Here is a 27793-nt window from a genome sequence, read left to right as displayed (position 1 = left end):
AAGGCAGTATGCATAGGCTAGTTTCACAGTTCCATTCTATATCATACATGTCACAGCATAGGGTACTTCTATTGTTTAGCCCGCTAATTAACTCCACTTACTCTGGATAGCACAGGATCATTAATCCACCCTCCACTGTTACCTTAGGGCCATTGTATTGATTCTACCAAACTGCCGTCCGCTGATCGCCAAGGTTCAGTGTGTGTTGTGTGATGTTATAAACCTCTTTAACTGCTTACTGTGTTTAAAAGGTTTACCAGTTCACACTTAAGCCCCTTTCACACCCCTTTTTTGGTCCCCATCATTCCATTTCCCAAGACTTTTCACAGGCCTCACCATTATCAACTATTTTACCTTTAATTATAGAGATGCTCCTTGGCTTTGTGGGCTTGAATTGCATTCGTGCCCTTTCAATGGTATTGATTAGTTTGCCCAATAACCGATTAGTGCAGGCTACTGTTGTAGTCATGATTGTCATGTCATCCATATATGCTCTAATTGGTAGTCGCATTCCAGAAGCCAAGCGTTCTCCTTCCACTAGCCATTTTGACGCCCTAATAATTACTTCCATTGCCATGGTAAAATCCAGTGGAGAAATCGTGCATACTGCCATTATTCCAACTTCTAGACATTGCCATGTAGTGGTGAATTCTAAAGTTGAAAAACAAAATTGCAAATCTCCAAAGTAGGCTTTCACTAAGTTTGTTATTGTCCTCAGTACACTGAAAAAATCAAATGCTGCCCAAAGATGCTCATGTGGTACTGAACCGTATGCATTGGCTAAATCCAGGAATGTCACGTGGCGCTCCTTCCTATCCTTTTTAGCTGTTTGAATTTGCTGCCAGATCACACTGATGTGCTCTAAGCATCCTGGGAAACCTGGAATACCGGCTTTCTGTACTGAAGTGTCAGTGAAGCATTTCTTCAATAGGTAAGCTGACAATCTTTGAGCAACAATGCTGAAGAAAATCTTGCCTTCCACATTTAACAGGGAAATAAGGCGAAACTGACCGATACTCTTGGAATCTTTTTCTTTTGGTATAAAGACCCCACCTACTCTGCGCCATGCTCTTGGTACAACCTGTTTTTCCCATGCTACTTTCATAAATTCCCACAGGATTTGTAGAACACCAGGGGCACTCTTGTACACTGTACGGAACTCCATTAGGCCTAGGAGATGGTGACGCCCTTGCCTTTTTCACAGCTTGCTCTAATTCTTTCCACTTAGGTGCACAGTCCTCCATTTGGTATTCTGGTGGATTGATAAGTGGGATGTCTGAAGGAATCGCCATAGGCTCCTACCTTTTTGAATCTGTAATACATCTTTAAATCCCGTGAACAAGCCTCGATTCCTAATTCTAATCTCATTTTAAATCTTGCAAGTAGAGTCTCCAATAGAAATGTAGGAATGTGCTGCCACTCAGTAGTTGGCGTGGGTTTAAAGTATTTGGAACGAATCAATGACAGATACAAGTCAAGAAGGAGGGACATTGCCCAGCTGCACTGGGAAAGGTATTTTTATTTTTTTAATGGGAAAGCGGTGGGCAACGTGAATTGAGTAACCATTTCCACGTTTTTTCCGGTGTTTATTGGTGATACACCAGTTTAATTATATATATTTTAAAAGAACCTCACCGCTCTGCGGTTCGTTGCCTCTTTAAAAATAGACCCAGGACACAGGTTTGGAGGTTTCAAAGCGTTGACGCTCTATATTTTTTTAATAAACACAAACACAAAAACAAAATGAACAAAACAAACACCTACCTATTTGCTTGAGCACTAAACTAAAACACCAGACAGGAACCTAAACTATAAACAGGACAGCTAAGCTGTTTACCTGTTGCCAAAGAAAACAAAACAAAGCAAACACAAAGTTATACAGCACACTCCACCAAAGGTTTCACACTACCTTTCTCTTTGTACGCCTGCACGCACTCGCAAGCGGGCTCTTCACACAGCAGCCTCCAGCAGACTGACTGCTTCTCTTTTATATCCTGCACCTGGCTCTAATTTACAATAACAGCCAGGTGCAGGTCATAATTAACTAATTAAACAATTAACAAATTAAGGCTGTGCCCTTCTGGGAGATGTAGTCCTCTTCCCCCAGGACTACACTATCTCACAATATATATATATATATGCAACAAGAAGTGAAGTCTCTACTGAAAAACAAAAGTTCAGAATTCTTTCAGCCAGACTACCAGTTTAAACGGCTTACCAAAAAGTTTTCGCAGAGACATTCATGGTCGCACTCTCATCATTTTTCTTCAAAAGGATTAATTATTTAACTCTTGATCATTTATTTTCTTAATAAAATTTAGCTTTATTAATTTAAAACCATGATTGTAACAAACAACGCGTTTCAACACCAGCGTGTCTTCATCAGGTTCACACTGAATGTGAATGGAAGTAGGCTTTACATTTATACCAATTAAGTTAATAATTAGTTTAATATCTTATGCCTGTGTCAATTACTAAATTTATTTGATCATTTTTTCAATCGCTATATATTTTAAGTTTGATGCAGAGCCATGATTCAATTTTTTATAATGTCGTACTATAGCATAATCCATGTTGTTGTCTCGAATTGCAGCTTTATGTTCACCAATACATATTTTCAAATTCCTTTTTGTTTGTCCAATATAAGATAATCCCCACGGACATAAATCACATGAGTAGTATTGCAATTAATAAATCCTTTAATAGCGTATATTTTACCTGTGTGTGGATGATTAAAATTCTTAGTGTTATATGTATTTGAACAATGTGTACATTTACCACATCGGAAATTACCATGTAGAGAGTTTGTTAACCAATTTTCATTAGTTGCTGGTGTTTTATACATAGACGAAACTACAAAATCTTTAATATTTCTCCCCCGTCTAAAACAAAATCTCAGAGGGGAACGTATTAATGATTTAAGTTGAGGATCACATTTCAACACTTCCCAATGTTTCAAAACTATACTTTTAATATCATAAGAAATATAACTATGGTCGGTGACAAAGGTAAGTCTTTCTTCTGTTGGTTCATTATTAATCTTGATAGCATCTATAAGCTAGTTTTGTTCTACTGTTTCTGATTTGTTTGCCATTTCAGTTGTGTTTCTTTTATAGCCTCTAGACAGAAAACGACTCTGCATGTCTTTAACTTGAATCTTATAATCTGATGTATTGCTACATATTCTTTTCATGCGTATAAATTTACCAAATGGAATGTTTTTAATCATATGTTTTGGATGATCACTTTCTGCATGCAGAATGGTATTTCTGTCCATAGGCTTACGAAAGATTGACGTAGAAAGTTTACCATCAGTATTGTTTGTTATTAACAAATCAAGAAAATGTATTTCAATTTGACTATACTCCATCGTAAACTTTAACGTTGGATAACTACTATTTATGTAATCTTTAAACTTGAATAAATCAATTTCTGAGCCAGTCCATATTAACAGTGTCTACAGTGCCTCCAGACCGCCTTCGTGCGGTATGTTAGTGTATAGACTTTCCACATCAAAAGACACCAGAAATGTTCCAGAAGGAACCACATACTGGGAAAGTGACTTGATCACATCTTTAGTGTCTAATAAATAAGAAGGTAACTCTTTGGCAATATCTACAATAAAATGGTCTATGAATTTACTTAATGGTTCTGAAATAGAACCATTCCCCGATACTATAGGTCTTCCTGGGGGATGCTGGGAATCTTTATGTATTTTAGGTAACATATAAAAGACTGGTGTTGTGGGATATTTACCCTTCAAAAATCCAAATTGATTATTTGTGATCAAATTATTTTCCTTTGCTCTCTCTAGTATTGCATTTCTCTCAATTTCAAGTTCAGATATAGGATCATTAGTCAAAAGTCAGGGACGTCAGAGACAGGAGAATCGCCACCAATCAGAATCAGAAGCTCACCTTGCTGTGTGAGTGGGACCCGGTTGCAACATTGTTGTCACAAATCAGGGTTAAGATGTTGCAACAACCAAAGGATCGAGAGCGGAAAGCTGTGCATGCTTGTGATTGGTAGCTAGTGCACCGGGGGAGCGGTCTGGATGGGGGGCGGGGGCGGGGGGGGGGGGGGGGTAACTAGCGAGCTGCTGAGACGAACAGGCACTGTGGAGACTCAAGAAAGCTGGTGCTGAGACGAAAGAGAGAGCTGTAGAACAGAGAGAAAGATTGGGGAGAAACAGCCAAGGACAGCCAGCAGGACTAAAGAGAACCAAGGAAGAAACCACAGACTGCACATTCATTTTATTTGATTATTTTGTCACAGTTTGAGTAGCACTACGCTGCTCATCTGTGTTGTACCACTGGCTGGTAAAGCAGCACGCTTTACCTGTCAAGTGTAGAGTCCCGGCTTAATAAACCACTGCATTCGAGAACCCGAAATACCTGTGTGAGCCTGCCTTCATTTCTCACGCAACGCTACAATATATCTATATCTATATCTATATCTATATCTATATCTATATCTATATACACTGAGTACAAAACATTAGGAACACCTGCTTTTTCCATGAAATAGACTGACGAGGTGAATCCAGGTGAAAGCTATGATCCTTCATTGATGTAACCTGTTAGATCCACTTCAATCATTGTAGATGAAGTGGAGACAGGTTGAAGAAGGATTTTTAAGCCTTGACACAATTGAGACATGGATTGTGTATGTGTGCCATTCAGAGGGTAAATGGGCAAGACAAAAGATTTACAGTAAATGCCTTTGAACGGGGTATGGTAGTAGGTGCCAGGCGCGCCGGTTTGAGTGTGTCAAGAACTGCAACGCTGCTGGGTTTTTCACGCTCAACAGTTTCCCGTGTGTATCAAGGATGGTCCACCACCCAAAGGCCATCCAGCCAACGGCAGGCCAGTGGTCGAAAACGGCTCATTGATGAAAGAGGCCAAAGGAGGCTGACACGAATTGTGCAGAGCAACAGACGGGCTACAGTTAGTCAACTGACAGTCCAGTACAACATTGGTGCCGAAAGACCCATAAAAGAATGCACAACTCGTCGTACCTTGATACGAATGGGGTATGGCAGCCGATGACCTAACAGAGTTCCACTTCTTTCAGCAAAACACAAGAAACTGCTGTTGCAGTGGGCTAAGGAACGAAAACACTGGACACTGGAGGACTGGAAAAACATCGACTGGTCTGATGAATCCCGGTTCCTGCTGTTTCACGCTGATGGGAGGACTAGGGTATGGAGAAAACCACATGAGTACATGCATCCATCATGCCGCTTGTCAACATTGCAGGCTGGTGGTGGTGGTGTGGGGTGTGTTTTCATGGCACACATTGGGCCCCTTGATAAAAGTGGAGCAACGTTTGAATGCCACAGGATATCTGAACATCATTGCCAATCAGGTGCATCCCTTCATGGCAGCAGTGTATCCATCTGCTAATGGATTTTTTCAGCAGGATAATGCCCCATGCCACAAAGCTAGGATTGTCCAGGAATGGTTCCACGAACATGCCAGTGAATTCAGCTTACTGCAGTGGCCTGCCCAGTCACCAGATCTCAATCCAATTGAGCATCTGTGGGATGAGATGGAATGAGCTATTTGGAGTAGAGATCCACTACCAGCCAACTTGACACAACTGTGGGAAGCATTGGAGTCAACATGGGCCAGCATCCCTGTGGAACGCTTTCGACACCTTGTAGAGTCCATGCCCCGACGAATTGAGGGTGTTCTGAGGAGAAAAGGGGGTGCAACTCAATATTAGGAAGGTGTTCCTAATGTTTTGTACACTCAGTGTGTGTATATATATATATATATATATATATATATATATATAGATATATAGATATATAGATATATACAGTGCCATGAAAAAGTATTTGCCCCCTGTCTGATTTTCTGCATTTTCGCATATTTTTGACACTGAATGTTATCAGATCTTCAACCAAAACCTAATATTAGATAAAAGGGACCCTGAGTGAACAAATAACACAAAAATTTGATATATATTTCATTTATTTATTAAAGAAAGTTATGCAACACCCAATGCTCCAGTGTGAAAAAGTAATCGCCCCCTTAGACTCAATAACTGGTTACGCCACCTTTAGCATCAATAACTGCAACCAAACGCTTCCTGTAGTTATTGATTAGTCTCTCACAGTGCCGTGGAGGAATATTGGCCCACTCCTCCATGCCGAACTGCTTCAACTCAGTGACATTTGTGGGTTTTTGAGCATGAACTGCTCGTTTCAGGTCCTGCCACAACATCTCAATGGGGTTTAGGTCTGGACTTTGACTAGGCCATTCCAAAACTTTAAATTTCTTGTTCTTCAACCATTCTGATGTAGACTTGCTTGTGTGTTTCGGATCATTGTCTTGCTGCATGACCCAGCTTCGCTTCAGCTTCAGCTCACGGACGGATGGCCTGACATTCTCCTGTAGAATTCTCTGATACAGAGCAGAATTCATGGTTCCTTCAATGATGGCAAGGCGTCCAGGTCCTGATGCAGCAAAGCATCCCCAAACCATGACATTACCACCACCATGTTTGACCGTTGGTATAAGGTTCTTATTGTGGAATGCAGTGTTTGGTTTTCGCCAGACATAACGGGGCCCATGTCGGCCAAAAACTTCCACCTTTGACTCACCTGTCCATAGAACATTGTTCCAGAACTCTTGAGGACCATCCAGGTGCTTTTTGGCAAACTTGAGACGAGCATTCATGTTCTTCTTAGTGAGCAATGGTTTCCGCCTTGCTACTCTGCCATGAATCCCATTTTTGCCCAGTGTCTTTCTGATGGTGGAGTCATGCACAGTGACCTTAGCTGAGGCGAGAGAGGCCTGCAGATCCCTGGATGTTGTTCTAGGGTTCTTTGTGACTTCCTGGACGATTTTACGCCTTGCTCATGGAGAGATTTTGGCAGGACGGCCACTCCTGGGAAGATTCACTACTGTCCCAAACTTTCTCCATTTGGACAATATGGCTCTGACTGTGGTTCAGTGGAGCCCCAGAGCCTTAGAATTGGCTTTGTAACCCTTTCCAGACTGATAGGCATCAACAACATTTTTTCGGAGGTTTTCAGGAATTTCTGTTGTTCGTGGCATGATGTGCCTCTAGAAACTGTGTGCTGACAACTTCACTCTAATGGTAAGCGCCAAAGTTAGTCAGATTTATATTGGACAGGGCTGGCCCAAATCAGGCCTGGTTGTTAACCAAAATACTCAAACAGCTGACCCTAATTATCCCTTTAATTGGGTTAAGTTAATTAGGGGGGGGCAATAACTTTTTCACACCTGAAGATTGCATGTTTGATTACCTTGCACACCAAACAAATGAAAGAAGCACCAAACTTTGGTGTCATTTTTTCTCTCAGACTCCCTCTATATACTACTACAACCCACAAAAACATATGACCAAACAGAATGTGAAAAATGTGCAAAATGCAGAAAATCAGACAGGGAGCAAATACTTTTTCACGGCACTGTAGATATAGATAGAAATTAAAAGTTTTTTTTTTGGATGTACACAAAAGGTATCATAAATATATAAAATACAAGAAAAGAACCAAAAGATTTTTAATCGAAGAAACGGGGCCCAGTGATTAGTGAAAGTGAAACCTCATAACTTATTCACTGTTAAGAAAAGTTAAGAAAAGTAAATCGATTTGGGAGTTATGCAAGATTGTATCCTCATATAATTAATGCATAAGAAAGAAAATCTTGACTTTGTGATAATTCCTATCATTTTCTGTTCCTTCAGGTTAAATCCTTCTCCTTTGCCAGGAATGAATTAATGTTCCTTCACTGTGTTGATTTTCCTGAGGTTACTGAATAGTAATGCAGGATGCTGTTAGCAAAACATAAAGCACCCCCATGAACGCTGATTCGAATCGCAGAGTAAGTGAAATAAATGCATGCATGACTCAATTCCCAACTCTTTGTGCTGTTTCAACAGAGTCTAGTCAATTTCTCTACCTGCTTATTTGCCAAGCAATGATTTTGGAAACGTGTTGTCCTGTATTAAAAAAAAAATAACCAAGGTAAGAAAAGAGGCTTACTTAATTGCTCTGATTGTATGCGGTTGTCTGGGTTGTTGGGCTGTAACGGAGTGAACTGCTGTACCCTAGAACCCCCTTGAAACGATTTCCATCTCAAAGGGTATATACCTAATGATTGCAGCTTATATAAATACATAAAGATAATTTAAGGGTGTCAAAGGTGAAACCCTTTCTTAAACTTGACTAGAACTTTAGTCCAGTTGATATCCTGTACAGCTCAGGGGCAGCAGTGTGGAGTAGTGGTTAGGGCTCTGGACTCTTGACCGGAGGGTTGTGGGTTCAATCCCCAGTGGGGGACACTGCTGTTATACCCTTGAGCAAGGTACTTTACCTAGATTGCTCCAGTAAAAACCCAACTGTATAAATGGGTAATTGTATGTAAAAATAATGTGATATCTGTATAATGTGAAATCTTGTAACAACTGTAAGTCGCCCTGGATAAGGGCGTCTGCTAAGAAATAAATAATAATAATAATAATAATAATAATGAAATCTGAGCATGTATGACCTGTAGTACTTGTGTACTGTCACTAGAGGGAGAAGAGTGCTCACTGGCACAGGAAAAAAAAGCATTCAAAGAAAAAGAAGGATGAATGGAAACGAAGCAAGGTAATGTACATTTTGTATACAGTAGTTTTTGTTTTTGACATACTGTAAGAATGATTCATACAAAGACACTGATAAAGTGTTCTTGTTGAAACCATTGTCTCAGATAATTACTATTCGTTTATTTTTAGTTGTTAATAAAACTAGGATATTTACAAATACTTAATGGTTTTCAGATGTAACTACTATGACATTCCTTTTGAATTATTTGGGATTTGTGACTGCTATTAAAAATATAAAGCACAGTGTTATAATGCCTGCTTGTGAATCTTTAACTGGGTTTCCTGCATGATACCAATAGAGATTTCTGCATCAGTCGCTTCTGGAGTGTGATACAGAGCAAATGGTCTTTGGACGGCGCAAGTCAATGCTGGAGAGGGTTACTGCAGCTAGCACTGGCAAGGAACCAGAGAACACAGCAGCTTATTCACACTGTTTGATAATCACTTATTGAACCCCAATATGGTTGTCATCTGTCGGAGCTAGTTACTGTTTTGAGGTAGATGACCTAACACTTCAATGTGTCTTCAAGAGATACCAACAAAAAAAGGATTGCCTTTTAATCTTATGGAACTGTAATGAATTGCTATCTCAGCCCATTCAATTTAATGGAAAGGCAAGGGCTGGACACGAATAGCAAACCATACGTTTCAATCTAAACCATACCATGCAACTAAAGAGCAAGCTCTATAGTCAAGATGTAAGTATGGGTCTTATGCGGATATCAGTATTATTAACTCATCAGCCGTTACACACCAACCCTTTGAATGTTATTGGCATTTTGAACCTATGACCAATTAATTATTTTATACAGCTCAGCTGCATATCCTACCGCAGCAGAATTCTGCTTATCAAAGAAAGGGTGTCACTGTTAAAGGGCCCTTTCCTTATAAATGTTTACTACAGTGTACCAAAGTAAAAGCATAGTGTAGTAAAGAACAGTGCAAGCAAACTGAAAGCTAGACTATGATAAAGCTTGGTGTAAATGAATCAGGGTTACCCATAGCAGCTGTGTAAATTAACATGGGAAACTGCAAAATGCTCACAGTCCATAGCCATTGTCCAAGAAGGGACAGTTTTCTTTACACAGTGCTAAGGGTATGGAATGGCTTACCAAGCCACGTTGTTGATAAGACCTGTCAGTTTTGGGATCAAGCAGCTACTGGGAATTGGACGAACACTGATGGCCTGAATGGTATGGGTGTGCCGATACTCATATTTTCATAGTATTTACCTGTAAGAAGTATTTGTTAGCAGATATTAAATTAATCCATTCATTAATCTGTTGATTTCAAAACAAGAAACTTTCCAACACCTTTACAGCTGAGTACCAATCAATGGCAATACACATGCACACTGAGTATTTTAAAAGGAAGCACATCTTCCTCATCCTGGGTGCTGACATTTCTACTGCCATGCTGCTATACCGAGGTTGTAAAGTGACAATGAAAATCATTTAATTTGTCATTTAAATGTGACCTTTCCTTAACCCTAACATGAGCTACCGCTGTGGAAACTGGGATTTGTATTTCTTTGTCGAGTTTAATCAGAGGTTACATCATGCCCAGGACTACAATCCCACAAATCACTGCACAGATGGCGCATTTCTAAGGAAAGTAAAATAAAAATAATTTCATATCAAAAGTATAAAGGAAAGGTGAAACAAACAATCGCTTATAAAATATAAAATATAAATGAGTTTTAGCTAGTTTGATCACAACAGGTTCTATATTAAATAACACTGCATGATTGTTATTGTTTGTGTAAATAAAGAAAACCGAGGGACCACATTATTTTATGTTGAGTAATTAACAGATTGTATTCCATTAAATTAATACTTAACTTCAAATTTGTTAAAGATAATTACTCAGAATATATGAGTATTGGCACACTCCTACCGAATGGCCTCTTCTTACTCGTCAATTTTATTATATTCTTATTTTCTCAGATAATCATCAAAAGTCTCCCATTCAAGTATTGACCAGGCCTGACTCTGATAGCATCTCAAATCTAACAATACTAAAATGTATGTGGAAAAAAAGGAAATTGAGATGAATATAGGAAACATTACCGGTACAAGAGAAGGGTTATATTCATATTTTATAATTAACATGACTGCATTCTGCATAGTGTCTTTTCAATCTATGTACTTTTCTGTGCAAATGAACTACACTTAACCAATGGTGCTGTATGCTGCCCCCCTCTTCAAAAGTAATTAGGAAATTATATTTGAAACCAACAAGTTAAATGTTCTTGTGTTCTTATGAAACTTTGAACTTGAGTATCATTCGCCTGTCCCAGAGTTTCGGTGAAGAAGCAGGGTCACACAGCATGTGTTATATGGGGTGTGCTCTAAAAAGGGACTCACTGAACAGCATAGAAAGCATTTTAATAGGAGGGGAGGGACCAACATGGAGGAGAGAGCTGCTCTGTGCAGCTGTACATTTTCAAGGAGAAGAAAAAGTACTGGAAATTAAAAATTCAGTGGCACAATGACAGGAGATTAAACCGTCTAAATGGTATTGAAGCTAAGCGTGTAGAAACTGATTTGAAATTAATAAAAACCTGCAGGGTAATAATGCTGTGCATACTGTAGTACAGCATGGTGAAGCCTAATGAGGAATACAATAACATAATGCCGTGCATACTGTAGTACAATAGAACGGATAAACACTGAGAAGCAGTGTTAGACTGGTTAGCTGTAAAATTAGCAGCTAATTTCCAATGGTAACCGTTTTTTAAGTGAAATTCATTAAATTCACTGACATTAAAGAATAAGTAGCGGGGTTCTGAAAAATATAGCGTTATACGTCCCCACGTGTTGCTACACTGTTTAAATAATGTACCTGTAATTTTCTCTTTTCATTCTTAACATTCTAACAACGTTTTACACTTATAACTTTAAAGTCTGTTTCAAAGCTCTTTTCAAAATGTCCGCTCTAGTCGACCAGAGTTTGAGATCTGTCCCCTAAATCACTGCAGGAAGAGCGATTTATAAAAAAAAAAACCTTAACAACAAGTGCTCTGTTTTTTCTGTTCCGTACCACATCATGGATCATTATTGTTGTTTTAACTGTTTGACAATGTGGGCAATAATCCTTACACTGTCAGTGCACTAGAGCGGACATTTTGAAAAAAGCATTAAAACAGACTGTAAAGTTATAAGTGTAAAAAGGTGTCAGGATGTCAACAATGAAAAGAAAAATGACAGGTACGATATTTATACAGTTGTAGCAACACGTTGGGATGTGTAACATTATTTTTTTCAGAACCCCGCTTACTCTTTAAGGATGAATAACAAATCACAAATGTGGTAGCAGGGGCAGACCAAACTAGCGCTAATTAAACACAACAGCATTTTGAAATGCATGTTGTGATGCACAGGATGGCAGGTGAAAGACAGAAGAGTCTGGTTAAATTACCTCTTCTGTGGCTTAGACTTTCAAAGACACTGGGTTTCTGGTAACATCCGCTAGAGGCACTTGTGCAGCTTAGCTGAATGGAATCAGTGCCCTAGATAAACCTGTCTCTCTCAAACAATAGGTTGTGTCGGATACAGGATGCAAATATTTCCCTTTAGAGCTGGAGGTTTGTTTCTAGGGAAATCAGGATGATATCAGGCACCTGTATTTATTTATTAAAGATATCTCACACCGGCATAGCCTTCTGACACAGGTTTTAGCTCATGTAGAAGAGGGGCCCTAGGGCTGCTGGTTATCACACATGGACATCATGCAACGAGCAGCAGCCGGAGCAAGCACATGCGGTACACATGATCACAAATGCAAGTTTCCTGTTTCTGTCATTTCAGCTGTCCCAGGATAGCAGGAGTTTCAAATCTGTTTGCAGCATATTCTAATCATGTAGAACTGTGTATAGTTGGCCTCAAGCAAGAATCTTTCTTGGTGAGGTTTTTGCACCGCTGAAGTTAATAATACCAACACTGCTTATCAGTCCTGCAGGGGTTAGCCACTTTATATGGATCTAGTAATAAATAAAGTAGGGAAGTCATACCAAGAAGGCTCAAGTCCAGTCCTCTAGATCCGAGGCACAAATATAGGGTTGTATTAACATTGTATACTGGAACATTCTTTTCATTTAGGGGATGTGGATTTAGGGATGTATTAATATGTGTGTGTTTTTGGTGGTTTAGGGACAGTGTGAGGAGTTTAGGAAGGGCAAGATTAGCGTGACAATGCAGGTCTGCTACCCAGGATTGGGGTGGGAGTCTTCACAGTGTGTGTTTCTGTGTGGGGTGGATTGGCACTTTGTTGGTTTGTAACCACAAAAGCAGTGCTCTTGTGGTATGGGGAATGTCCATGAGTACTGAGCAAGATCTGGTTGCTCCTTGTGTGTTGTGCAGACAGTGCTAGAGGTCACTAAAACACAACTCTGAGTGTTACGGGCAGTGTTGTGTGAAGTACGGATTCTGTCCTTTCGCATTTCGGTGAGATGAGGTAGGTTTAACCTTCTAAAACTACAGATGCCAATGAGCCTAGCTCTTTTGCATTGTGGTTTAGATTCTCACTTGCGGTGATATTAAAGGTAGCCCCCCCCCCCCCCTATTTTGTAATAAGAGCTTGTAATTATTTATCACTTCCAAGTGAACAAGAAATAATACAGCTGCCATCAGTGAATCAGTGATTGGGACATAAAACTTTCTGGATATTGATCCCCATTTTTGAAAATGTGGTTCTTTTAGAATCCTTTCAGAAACAACTTCACTATCTTGTGAATTATACATCTGGTACATGATCTATGCAGTTATTCCCAAGGAGACTTCTTATATAACTATAAAATGTACCCAAGCTGTTAAATACATTACATACTAGAGAACTGAAATGCTGCTCATAGCTTTGACTATAACCCACTGTGGATCCTGATTAACCACGTCGATTAGCAAGGCCATGTTAATGCTAATGTTCATGGAACAGTGTAAATGGATTTACAAGAGCGCAGTCAACATTACTGAATTTACATTGTAGTGGTTTACAGAAAATGATTAGAATGCTTTCCCTAGCAGATCCTTGCAAAGGTTTATTATGGTAAATGTTCACTGTAAATCTGCAGATTGCATCGTCCCTCTGCTGTACTGTGCTTTCAGTTTGATTTCTGGAACTTTGTTATATTTTTACCATGGCATACCACAGTAAACTGAAATATTTTAAATAAGGAAACTGATAGTTAGAAAAAAAGGCCACATTAAATAAACAGTAGTGTAGTCGTATAAAGATACAGGGAGATTTATAGGAGGCTGTATGGTCCGGTGGTTAAAGAAGAGGGCTTGTAACCAGGAGGTCCCAGGTTCAAAGCCTGGCTCACTCACTGACTCACTGTGTGACCTTGAGAAAGTCACTTAACCTCCTTGTGCTCTGTCTTTCAGGTGAGACATTATTGTAAGTGACTCTGCAGCTGATGCATAATTCGCACACCATAGTCTCTGTAAGTTGCCTTGGATAAAGGCATCTGCTAAATAATAATGAAATCATGAATGCTGCATTTTAGACCATACCAGACCTGTAGACTTTTAGACCAGTCAGTCCTGTACCCTGTGGCAGATGGCTTTGTGGTGACGTCAGACCAGGAAGAAACAGACTCAGTACAACAAGGTATGCAGCGCTGATGTGCATGTTTATTATAAATAAATAAAATATTTAAACAAAACAAAATGGCACGATGGTCAAAACAAACACGGTGAACAAATACAAAACAAGTAACGTGCTGGTTTAAAGCCAGTAGGAGTAGCAATTGCTTTCTAAATTTTTTATTTGTTGTGTTATTATTCACAATGAATGTTTGGTGTGCACAGGTGTTTTAGGTCAGCAGTCTTAGGTTGCCAATTCACTTCACATGCAGAATATGCCTGAGCCCGACTGAATGATTACCACGCAATCAAGCTCAGGCATAGCTGTATAAAAGAGCAGAATGGTTTGGTTCAAAGGCAGAACAGGAGATCTGACTGAGACACGGTTATGAAGTAACATCTCAGCTCAACTGACAAGTAATGAAAACCCTGAGTGCTCAAGGACTGCAATGGATCATTTCTAACGGTGATATGCATTTAGTTGTGGAGGTGGTGGCATGGTTTCATGGTTCATGGAGCTGGGAATGAGGAAATCGCATCTCGGCTCAACTGGTAATGAAAACCCAGAGGGGCGGTTTTACTTCATAACAGTGTCTCAGTCAGAGCTCTTGTTCAGCCTTTGAACCAAACCAACCCTTATGAGCAGCTGATCCACTCTTTTATACAGCTATGCCTGAGCTCAATTGCTTGGTAATCATTCATTCGGCTCAGGCACATTCTGCATGTGAAGTGAATTGGTAACTGTAACAGGGGAGATCTGGACTGACTGTCTGGCACATCCGTATTACTGCAGGTAGAGGGCAGCAGTCTCGTGGGATCCGCCTGTCGGTCATGGCGATGACACGGAGAGGTGGGGAAGAGGGTGTGTGTGCTTTCCCTCTCTCTGAGTGGCTGAGGGGCAGGCCTTGGGAGACTGCTCAGCCCATAAGATCTGGTTTGGTTGGGCGCTCGGGTGGCCGTGTTTGGGGAATCCCCAGTGACACTGACGAAAGACGTCAGTTTTAAAATAAAACGAGGCAAAACTGGCTGAGAAAAACAGCCGGCCTTAAAATAATTTAACGAGAAAAGAAATAACAGAAATCACCACGTACCTGAGGGGACGTGCTTAGTTGTATGGGGAACTCCGGCCATCCTAGTGTATAGAGGGTAATTGAGCGTAGGATGGAGGCCCGTTCTGACTGGCTTAGCGGCAGTGGGGGCACTGCGTAAGCAGCACTTTTTGTTTGTAGTTTTATTACTGTGTTTTATTTTCCCTTTTTCTTTCGCCTTTGGTTTTCATTATTATTTGTGAGCACTTGTTGTGCCTGTACCTGTATTGGTAAACGCCGTGATTCTGGTTACTGTTGTCAGTATCCAGATCACAGACAACAGCGCCATCTACTGCATCAAATAAATCAGTACGCCGGAGCGGCGTTACAAATAAAGTACTGTCTCCTTGTGTCAGTGAATTGCCCACCACCCTTCCACAGTAACCTAAAACTGCTGACCTAAAACACCTGTGCACACCAAACATTCATTATGAATAATAACACAACAAATACAAAATAATACAAAATACACACAAGGGCGGGGTGTGAAGCCAAACAGTGATAGGAACATCAGCTGTATTGAATGATGTGTAAAAGAAAGTAATTCTGTTAATTGTGTAATTCTGTAATGGCTATATGGTAATAATCCCTGATGTATAACCCCCTCTAGATAATGATGTTTAGCTCTTATGGTTCACCAAAGATGCTGAAATGATTGCAAAGCCTTCCATTTTCCCTAACATGGAAAAGTTTTTGGTGAACCTTTAACTGCGGCATAAGTCTTTGTTTTCAAGATTCTCATTTTATTGTCTCATCTGCTCATTATTATAGCTTTGACTGGGAGGTTGTAAGCAGAGGTGTTAATGTTGACAAACTCTTTTAAAAATATCTTAATGATTAAGAACCCTTTTATCTTCTGTACTGTAATAACTTGTTAATTTCAGTTATTACACCTGTTTCATATTTTGCTTTTACTCTTGAATTACATTTATTTCCATATTGAATATATTTATCCTTTCCTTTTAAAGATTACCATTGTAATTTACAAGTTTTTCCCATGCTTTTCCCATGGTTATACTATTGTGATACAGATTTATTTTCCATAATTACAATTTTGCATATTTTAATTTAAGAGTAAAATAAATATTAGTTGTTTAAAATACATTACTTATACAGTATGTGCATTTAGTAATGTAAATGCATGTTGTTCAACATAATTTTGCTTTATATAGAAAGTGGGTTTAGTTTAGTCAGTATCACACTTACTGTAGCTGTATTCTGACGAATCTGCAAATTGAGTTATAGAACGACTTTTAATTGATTACTGCCTGATGAGATAGTGCAGTGTCTATTGCTTGTTTGGGATTGAAGAAGTATGTTATTTGAGTTTGAATGCTGCTTATTCTACTGTATGGAATAAAACATTGCATTTTTATTTTAAAGTTATCTTATTTTCAAAAGAACCCACATAGGATAAACGTTACCATGGTTTACCATGTTTATTTTTTAATAGGCCTTACCATACCTTTCTAAGCGTTACGGGCAGTGTTGTGTGAAGCACTGCCCTTACGGATTCTGTCCTTTCGCATTTCGGTGAGATGAGGTAGGTTTAACCTTCTAAAACCACAGATACCAATGAGCCTAGCTCTTTTGCATTGTGGTTTAGATTCTCACTTGCGGTGATATTAAAGGTAGCCCCCCCCCCCCCCCCCCCCTATTTTGTAATAAGAGCTTGTAATTATTTATCACTTCCAAGTGAACAAGAAATAATACAGCTGCCATCAGTGAATCAGTGATTGGGACATAAAACTTTCTGGATATTGATCCCCATTTTTGAAAATGTGGTTCTTTTAGAATCACAGAGGGTTATATGAGATATTTAACTTAAATTATATTTTCAACACAGATTAGTAAGGGGAATCCAGACCCAAGGCCCTGTTTTAAAGCCGTATGTGTTGTCTAATGAGACACCGAGCCAGAGACTCAGACTCTTGAGCTCATCACCCAGGATCTTGCAGGCGCTTCTCCCCTACTTCATGACGCACCGCTCATGTTGCTTAGGCATTAGTTCTCTTCTGATTTGTTACAGGTTCCTCTGCCAAAACAGTGATGCATTTTTATGTGGATATTATGCACTACCTTGACATCAGTATATAACTAGTGCTCAAGGACTGCAATGCATATCTAACAGTGATATGCATTTAGTTGTGGAGATGGTGGTGTGGTTTCATGGTTCATGGAGCTGGGGAACGAGAGAGCCAGGAGATGCAGGGAATCACATCTTGGCTCAACTGACAAGTAATGAAAACCCAGAGTGCTCAAGGACTGCAATGGATCATTTCTAACAGAGATATGCATTTAGTTGTGGAGATGGTGGCGTGGTTTCATGGTTCATGGAGCTGGGGAACAAGAGAGCCAGGAGATGCAGGAAATGAGGGAATCACATCTCGGCTCAACTGGTAATGAAAACCCAGAGGGGCGGTTTTACTTCATAACTGTGTCTCATTCAGAGCTCCTGTTCACCCAATCTAACAACATATACCAGGAGGTTCTAAAACTAGCATGCTGAGGAAAAAATAAACATTACAAACGCATTTGAAGGATGCCAGCCACCAATGAATGAAGTTGGTATACCAGGCAATTACCAGGTATAAGCTATGAAGAACTTTATAACCTTTGGCGGTAGTCTTACTGTCTTGGTTCCCATCGTTTGGTGCCTCAGTCAAGTTTAATTGACAACTTCTTCAATTGGACTGTAAGTGGGTATGGGGTTTGATTCTCCAACCTTTCTGTACTACCATACCTTATGTTCATATATTTCAGGATTTCACAAATTTTAGGAGCACTGTGGTGCATATACTTATGGTTAATTCCAGATGACACTAGAATTACAGAATCTTTGTGGTTTAATTTGGTTATTTGGTTCACTATAGAAGAAGGCAGTGGACTAAAGTGAATCACTACCTCTACTAATAATATCACAGACTTAAAATACTTTTAAATCATTACTGCTGATAGGCTATATATAGTAAACCCTGTAATTTCCAATCCTAGCCACATTAATGATGTCACATAAAATTAGCTATATGCTTTCATTATTTTTAATTAACTGTATATTATAGGAGATTTTGTAATGATTTCCATTACATGAGAGTAGGTGTTAAAACTTCATGCTGATATTGGACTCAGCTCTCGCCAAGATAAGCACCAAACCAAGACATAGCTTCTTTTACTGTAAACGAATGTGATCTATCTGCGTTTCCTTCCATCTGATGATGTAGATATCCTTCTGCCTGGTGTTGATGGCTGAATTGTAATGCTTGCTCCAGGGATCAGCCTATTTTGCCTCTCTGGCACATCAGCACACACAACGGCTGCAATACTGGCTCCAGGGATCAACCACAGTGCGGCCTCCCTAGCGCATCAGCATGACAACCGTCTGGACTGAGCTGAGTAGGGAACTTCTCTGGGGTCTTCAAGTGGGCACCTTCCATCCTTGGTGTTTCGTCAACTAACCCACAACACCTTAAGAGGGCTCGAAAGTGATTCTGGCATCCCAGCATCACCCCCCTCCATCCCCTACTCAGCTAAGCCCAGCTTACTTACCTTCCTTTCCCTCGGCATTGCTTTCTTTCTACTGTGCTTGAGGCCCCCATCCAGAATCTTTTTGTCTCAACCACAGCCAGTTGCTGCTTCTCTCTGCTGCTTCAGATAAGTTCTTCACTATGCATTTCAACACTTGACCACTGAATCCGATGTCTCTGAGAAACCGGGTTGTGAGGTGTGCCACAAATCCTCAACAACCCACCTCCACTGAGTAAACCTGGACTCTCCATCCTTGCTGTTCCGCATCAGCAGCTAGCTGAGTGTACCAAAGTTTCTTCCTTTCATACGCCTCATCCACAGCATCCTCCCATGGCACGGTTAACTCTACCAGGTGAACAAGGCGTGCTGATCCAGACCATAAGACAATATCAGGTCGAAGGTTAGTGGTGGCAATCTCCGGTGGGAAAATAAGCTGTTTTCCAACATCTGCCAGCATTTTCCAGTCTCTAGCAGCTTCTAGTTGTCCTAGACGAGTTTTGGTTTTAATACCTTTTCTTGGTGGTTGCTCCCCTAGACGGAGGAATGTTGTTCTTTGTGTGTCATATATTGCTGGAATTGGTGGCAACCTGTTGGCCATGCTGCACTTGTCTTCCAATGCTAAGGCCAAACATCGCAGCACCTGGTCATGACGCCAAGTAAACCGTCCTTGGATAAGACCCACCTTGTATCCTGTCAAAATGTGTCTTAATGTAGCTGGCACTGAACACAAAGGACACCACGGATCCTCTCCTACGCATAGATTAAGGTTATGGGAGAACATCATATGTCGATCTGAGGAAACTGATCCTGCTCTTTTCCATTGTCCATAGATCTCGTCAGCTGATCCTGCGTTGTTCTACACTCTCCCATCTCGTCCTTGGCCTGGGAAACCACCTTTACGCACCTCATCCTCTCCTCCAGCTTTTGCACCTCGTTCTACCAACTTCCTCCGTTGAGCTGGGACTGCTTTGTGCCATGTAGGAGGAGCTGAACTGAGACCAAGGCCTCCTCTTACATGCTGTACTTGCCCCATGATATCAGTGATACGAAGGGCAGCCTTTGCATCTTTGTGGCAAAGTGCCCCCCCTGTGTGTGTTATATGTTACGTGTTGTGTGTAAATGTTGGTGTATAGGCATTGGTACACGGGATATAAGCGGTCTGTGTTTCACGTGTGTGTAAATTGTATATTTGTATTTAGGCACGGGGATGGCACATCACATCACGTGCAAGTAAAAAGTAATATGTGAGCACGGGGAATTGCACTTTAATTAATTCACGTGCAGTTGTACCGAGATTCCAATTGAATGATTGACTAGCAATCGAATCTCGGTACAACTGCATAAAAGCTGCATGTTTTCACTCACTGGTGGTTGGTGTTCGGTGAGTGGAGAACGGGTTAGGAGACGGAGGGTATTATAAAGTAAAAGTAAAGTAAAATCGTAAAGATAAGTGTTTTCACTCACCGTGTTTGTTCGTCTGTCCTGCACCGTCTGTTTAGTGGTTAGTCGTTTTGTATGTCTGTTTATTTTGGCGCAAGTGCCGTGTCCTGTTTTTGTGTTTTTGTTACAAACGTTTATTTTCTGTCTGTTTATTCATTAAATGCTGAGCGAAAGCATTCGCTCAGCTCCACCAAACTCCACATCTCTCTGTCGTTTGTGTTCCTGTCTTCTGGTCTGACGTCACCCACTCAGCAATTCTTGTCACAATCTTCCACAACTGACTTTGCTGCCCACTTTACAGCACAGGTGCTGCCTCCCTCACACATTCGTTGTGGGACTCTACCAATGTAATTTCCAATCGAACCTTGGCAGACTTAAACTCCTCGGTTACAGCTGAGACTGGCAGCTGCAGTATCCCTTTACCACATAGTCCCACTCCGCTGAGGCAGCGCGGAACTCCTAACCATTTCCTGATGTATGAACTGATTAACGCTTCCACACTCCTTCTTTTTGCAGCGTTTCTGTAGGCACTGAGCTCTGTGCAATGTTGCCAGCTTATCTTTTATGACCCGTTGTAACAGATTGAGTGCCTCCTTCTGACTTTGTTCTGCTCGCCTCCATTGCTTCCTCAATTGCCTCCTTTCTCTGTGCTCAATGTCCTGCTGCCGTCTAGACTTTACAGGAATAGTTTGTACTTTCTCTTTTCTTTTTTCAACTCCAAACCTGGATTTCATTCGACTGACTTGACTGCAAAGGACTAGCTCAAGATCTGCAGTTATCAAAGACATGAAGCTCCAGTTTTGTGTCTGTGACTGGAGCAAAGTGACAACGGTTAGGGGTTTGAAGATTCATCAAGGGAGAATGAAATGCTTGAGGGAGAAGGGACAAGGGCCTTGCATTGATCAGTATTTTTTACTTTTTACGAGTACTTTTTCAAAGTACTCTCCGTTCTCATATCCGTTAGTTGTTAACCGTGTTGTCAAACTTTGAGTCACCTTCGCAGACTCTAGGGGTATTTTTCTCTTTAATTTTTTAGAAGCCTTGGGCAGGTGTCTCCAGCATCCTGTTCCATTTGATAACACAGAGCTGGATACTGCCAGCTAGGATGGCTAACCCCTGCCAGCCCCAATGGGGTCTATTTCTTCCTGTCAGTTGTCTCTCCAGGCTGTCACACGGTCTTTCCCTCGTCGCCAGCTGCACTATTCACAGCAGTCACTGTTAGGGAGCTGATTTTCACCCACTCAAGGTCTCCTTCAGTGGTGAAGTGGTGGATGGGAATGGGCTGGGATCATGTCCATCATTATCAGAAGCATTAGGTGGGGGAAACATTGTTTGTGTGGTTGGGGAGGGCGAGATACATTAGGATCAGCCACGCTGATGATACGATTTATAGAATACAGGTACAGCCACGACCATAGAGTTAAATCCATCATAACCCTGTTGCAGATTATTGATTTACCTTTTTTTTTTTTAGCCATTCAGTTTATTCAAATTTTGTAAATTAAATTTCAGAATTAAATAGACTCCTTGATGGAAAGACCCAGTGAAACTAATCAAGCTGCAGGTGAATGGACTTGAAATCCAAAGTGCAGTTTTAAATCTCAATAGTCTTCCCCACTGGTGAAACAACAAGAAACTAAATTGAAATACATTGACAATGCATGCAAATCTGAACAAGGTTATCTTATTGCAATTGCCAGGACATTTTAATTATACATGTTTAAAAGGTTTCAATTGCCAGTTTTTGCTCCACTTAAAAAAAAAAAATTAAGCAGACAAACTTTAGTAAGTGTAAAAATGAAGCAATATCTTAATCATTGCCCCACATTTGTTAAAACGAGAAATGACCTCTGCCTGGGTCAGTCTCTGTATACCATAATTATACACACACAATGGCACACCAAACGTGAGGTGCAAGACCATTCAAATAACACATGATTCTATTACTGTGTGGATATCAGTGTCTCCACACTTCAGTGCTTCACAAATCCATTAAACTCATCTTGATGGCTCAAACATTTTGAACTGCTTTTGAAAAATCCAAATCCGGCTCAGGCACCAAGCTGTTTTCCCTCGGGCCACAAGTTACAGGCTTTCTTCAGCACAGCCTGACACTGAATTCAGATAACATGCGGGATTCACTTAAATTACTGCTTATCTGAAACACCTAGGAGAAAATGTAGAGAGCCGTGTGCAGTATAGCTTTGAAAACAGACTATAGAATGATCTTGACATACATAAGCCATTCTCTTGCCATTGTTTAGGAACTAGAATTAATATTTAAAAATGCATGTTCTTTATGTTAGTCAATCTTGCGCAATAAAGACCTATTACAAATATGTTGGGAGCTCTTTATATTGGGTGGCATAAATAAATATGCAATCACCAATGTAGTGAACTTTTCAATAAATATGGAATTCCCATACCTAATAAACAATGTTAGTATTAATAAACTTACCTCATACTTTACATATAGTAAAACAAATTAGACTAAAAGACATTTCAGATAATGTCTGTCTAAATTATTTTATAATTCACTGTTTAAGTTGTGGATAAAAAGGTAATTAGTTCTGCAAGCAAAGGGTTCTGGCAGAACAAGCACAAAGTCAATGTGATGATGCTGGATCACTTGCACACATACTTACAGGTACACTTTTTATTATTACTGTCTTCTGGGTTGAAGTTATGATTGTGTTATCTCATCCTTTAGGAACCATTGTTTCAAATGCCAAAACTTTTTGTCTTAAATGGATTACAACCATTCACCAGTAGGGGGAACTTCTGAGAGCCTCTATTAAAGGTAATATCACCTTTCACAACCCCTCGTAATCGTCCTAGAACCTACACTATACTGCATAGTCCTGCTTTGACGTGAATGCAAAGCTATGCAAAGTTTCAGAGAGGAATCGCTAAATACACCTGCAGACTGCAAATATTATCATTTGATTGGCAGGAAAATCCTTAAATCAATAACAGACCCTACGACAAAACAAAATTCATCACGTCTTATAGTGCCCAAAAAGACAGGAGGGGGATGTGGGTTACAAATCAGTGCATATGATGGCAAGCTACAGAACACAGACAGAACACAAGCCCCCAGATTGCCACCATTCAGTCAAACGACACTGCTTTTGCAAGTCATCAGTTAGATTTTGTAAAAAAATTGTGACAGTATGCGTTTGGTCTGGAGACCCACCTACACAGAGGCAACTCGCAGATGTAACAAGCATCTGAAATAAAGCAGAACTTAAGTATGACGTTTATTTTTAAGCTTTAATGCATTTTTAAAAAACATTTTTCAAATATTGATCAAGGGTGCGAGTTTTATTGAAAACCCCAGAGTCCTGTTTTGGTAGAAACGATCGAGTCACGCTTGTAAGTTTGAGTGTTGACCGTCTGCACCCAAGGTCTGTATTTTAATATAAATCAGTATTAGTACCACATAATTTACAGGGGATAATATATCAATAAATGAACACTATTATTAACTCGTTGTAATAAAATCCACTGATTACAGCGCCTAGTAAATGCTCCGACCTAGACCTTAACAGCATTTATCTAAATCAGGACCTTTCTCTCTGTACACTATGAGCTTGAAGACAGGTGTGCAGTCTGCGTGCATGAGAAAGGAGTACTCTACTGCAATGCTTTGATTCAACACAATACAGTTTGATTAAGATCAAGATAGAACTTGTCATTTCGAGTCCCCTACCTCAATGATCATGTTTATTTATGTAGTTATTTATTTTATCTGCAGTGCTGCATTCATAACCCTATGCAACTATAAATGACTAGAGATGAAAAGCATTCAAACATAAAAGTTTAAATATAAAGTTATTTAAAAAGATAATAATACAAAAAAACATTAAAGCAGCAAAGCACTTACACAGCCATTACATGATTCAAGTATTTATATCTGTTTCTTTAAAATGAAAAGAAAACTTACTTTCACCCAAAGATAATTTGAGGAAAAATGTCTTTCTTGCAACTTATCAATCAAAGCCAGTATTAAAATATAAAGTGCACTGTAATTTGTATTAAATTATAATATTTCAAATCCTGTACTTATATATTTTTTCTCCAAAATAATACACAATTTAATAGTATCAAAATTACATTAACATTTTTAAGCATATTTGAAGTCTTAGTTAAGAAACTTATAAACCTTCCACAATATTCATTATAAACTATATGATTTCAAGTATTATTGATGTTATTGAAATGCACATTTTAATAATAGCAATTTCACAAACAAACAAAATGATTTGCAATATTTAAAATCTCACTTACCTATAAAAGCCAGCAGTAAAAGGTAAATTGCCACAAGATCCATTCTTGCTGGTACAGTGAAATTAAAGATCCAGAGCTTAGGCAAAACCTTTTTTTTCCCACTGTATCTTTTAAACAGACACAAAATATGCTAAGTATACATATATTTACACATATACTGCATATATAATGAAATCCACACTCACAATTTTCTCTCCTCAGATATATAAATACAAATCCTGAATATCTGGATTGACGAAACCTTGAAGACCATTCCCCTTAATGTGCGGTCACTTTAAAACGATTATTCATTAAAAAAAAAGAATAATAATATAAAAAAAACAATAAATAAGAAAAGAAACCTTGTCCCAGAATCCTAAGACATGGGAAGCCTTAAATATGGAGTTTAGATCCAATTAAAAAAAGATACCATTCTTTTTTCTTTTTGTTTTGGTTAGTGTGTTTATCTGTTTTCCTCTTCTTTGCTCCTCACTCTGGTGCAGTCTTGTGAAGTGGAGAAGTAGAGAAGATGAGTCTTCTGTCCAGCCTGCACTAGCAGTGATCTGAGACGAGTCCCACTGCCCCGCTGATAGCTACTGTGCTGCCTAGAGAACTAGAGTGAGGGAGAGAGCAAGAGAGCGAGAGAGAGAGCGAGAGAGAGAGAGAGAGAGAGAGAGAGAGAGAGAGAGAGACTGAGAGACTTAAAGAGCCAGTTACACTACCTCATAACACCAGCCCACCTGCTTAATGATTAATATATATATATATATATATATATATATATATATATATATATATATATATATTATTTTTTTTTTTTTTTACAGCAGTTATTTTACAAAGCAAAACACATTTACTAAGTTTCATAAGAGTGTATTACACAATATAAAATCAGGCTTTACCATGAACTATTATTTTTTTCTTTACTGGATTTACCTTAAAATGGACTATTTTCCAGCATTTATTTTATTGTATTTATTTGTTTTAGTGTTGGGCTGACCGGAGTTGAAAAAGGGTACAATGGCACATCATTTGAATAAAATGAGGAAGGCTGTTCAGTCCAATCGCTTTCCCAGACCTCAAAGCTAGGAAGAGGCTGCTCTGGAGAAAAATGAAAATAACTCAATATGGAGCAACAGAATCTACAACTACTGTAAGCCTTAATGTAAAAAAAAAAAAAAAAAATAGCATTTGAAGCAATTTATCTTTTAACTTTTTTAAACTTTTCTTACATCCACTAGGGGCGTGTGTTGGTAAGTAAGGAAATAACTCATGGCATTATACCGCATGCAGGATCCATGAAATCACCTGCCTTCATACACTCAGGAAGTGTGGAAAGTTCATAACTACTGCTCCCTGTTGTGTGTTATTACACTTCTAAAATTAGGATTAAAAAAAAAAAGAAAAAAATCACAACATTGAATGTTCACTCTGATTACAAAATTAAACTGGGTGGTAGTGCAAAAATATCTGCATGGTCACGTGATTACTAGCAACCAATCAAAGTGCTTACAGTAGTTTGTCACTAAAGCTCCTGTTTTTCTCTTGGGAGCTATAAAGCAGGTTAAATGTGTAAATTGAACTGAGGATTTTGAAAAGAAATTAAGCTAAAAACATCAATTGCCATGTGTGATTATTTTGAAAATTGAGCCTTAGTGCACAAACTAATTATGGGCAGCCACAGTAAACTGCCTGTATATTAAGAACTTAGAGTTTGTTAAAGAAAGGTTTAAATGATCAATAATAATGTGGCTTATACTGCAGAGCTATCTCTGGGGGGAATAATTGACAACCATAACTGGTCTCCATCATTCTCATCCAGAATGGTGGAGGAACACCAGTTGTTCTCAAATGTTTTGAACCGCACCCCCTTCTCTCTTGTGTGTGGTACTTGACGCCTCCCTCCCCCCTCCACACACATGTACATAGGGGATGAACCCGATCACACTCTGTTCGCCTACACTACATACATATACCAGTAAAAAAAAAAAAAAAAAATCCAACATGCCACTGGCTTCTCTGTATGTTACTGCTGTTGTGTGCTTTTCTTTTGCACGAACCAGCCACTGATGTTGGAAATGGTTGTTTGTGAATAGTTACATACCAAACTAAAATACATAAAGCAAATTATTTATAATTGTGGCATCCTCTAAATGTGAACTACAAGAATTTAGCGATGGAGTATGCCAGAGAAAAATTTCCCTCACTCATTCCAGTCATTCTCTTCTTTTACTTTTCTTTCTTTGACTTCCTCTTTCTGTGTCAGTCCAAACACATGCAGTTGTTACTTAGGACTACTTTGCTTTGTATAGTTTGTTCAATTGTTAAAGTTCCAGATTGCACCACTAAATAAACCTGGTCATCAGAATTGCTTCTGCGAATCTGTTAATCATGGGGCAGGCACTCTATAACGGGGAAAGACATGTCTTTGGAATCGGGGGCAAGCGCCATTCGCGCTTGCAGTCTCATTTGCGCTGTGATCAAAATACAACCCTAAGAGTTTTAATTTATAGACAGTAAGAGTTTAAGATGTTTGTGTTAATGAAAGGTTTTTAAAACATACTTTTCATGTATTTTCCTTGAGAAACTATATAAAATATGTAGTAAATGAAAAAATGATTTATATAAAAAAAATCATGATTTAAATCAGTGATTTAAATTAGCCAACCCTAAATAACAGCAAACGTAACACTGCAAATAAAAGTTTACCGATTGTCTCCAGCGCTTACTAGCGTGCACACCACGTAGTAAGTCGATAAACAACATACATCACCAGATGGTAGCAGACTTCGTCCAATAACACGCAAGCTTAAAAGGCACCAGTCAGATGCATAGCACCATCTACAAACTTTGACATACCAGGAGGTGTCGGCAGATTTGCTTTAAGTTGACATATAGGTTAAGATGTGCGCAGCCATTTAGAATTTTTTTTTTCCTGAACCTCATGCTACCCCAGGATACATTCTGCGCCCCCCACGAGGGGTGCACCCTACAGTTTGAGAACCACTGGCTTAATCCACGTATTATAACTACTGTATAAGTAGTTTATACTTGACTTATTTTCCTATAGCCACTTGATACAGTATTTCTGGATGCTACAGGCTTGTTTCCATAATGATCAATGTCCCTTAACCGAATTTAACAATTTTGCTACCATTTATCCTTAACTGAAGCAATTAAGTACATATCACACTCTGATTTTTATAGTCCATTTGAAAGAATGTTTTTACAGGGTATAGCTATAAACGCATACCGTGAAAA

General features: G+C 39.3%; 1 protein-coding gene across 1 annotated transcript in view; it reads right to left on the bottom strand.

The window, feature by feature from the left end:
• LOC117408853 (GDNF family receptor alpha-4-like) overlaps positions 1 to 25122 on the bottom strand; it is a 99385-nt gene extending 74263 nt beyond the window's left edge. The window contains exon 1 of the mRNA XM_034014212.3: positions 24554 to 25122. Coding sequence (XP_033870103.2) covers positions 24554 to 24596 — 43 coding nt within the window. The 5' untranslated portion in view covers positions 24597 to 25122. The remainder of the gene's footprint in view (positions 1 to 24553) is intronic.
• Positions 25123 to 27793: the final 2671 nt, after the last annotated feature.

The sequence above is a fragment of the Acipenser ruthenus genome, chromosome 2, assembly GCF_902713425.1.
Source record: "Acipenser ruthenus chromosome 2, fAciRut3.2 maternal haplotype, whole genome shotgun sequence".
NCBI lineage: Eukaryota > Metazoa > Chordata > Actinopteri > Acipenseriformes > Acipenseridae > Acipenser > Acipenser ruthenus.
This window is presented reverse-complemented; position numbering and strand designations above follow the sequence as displayed.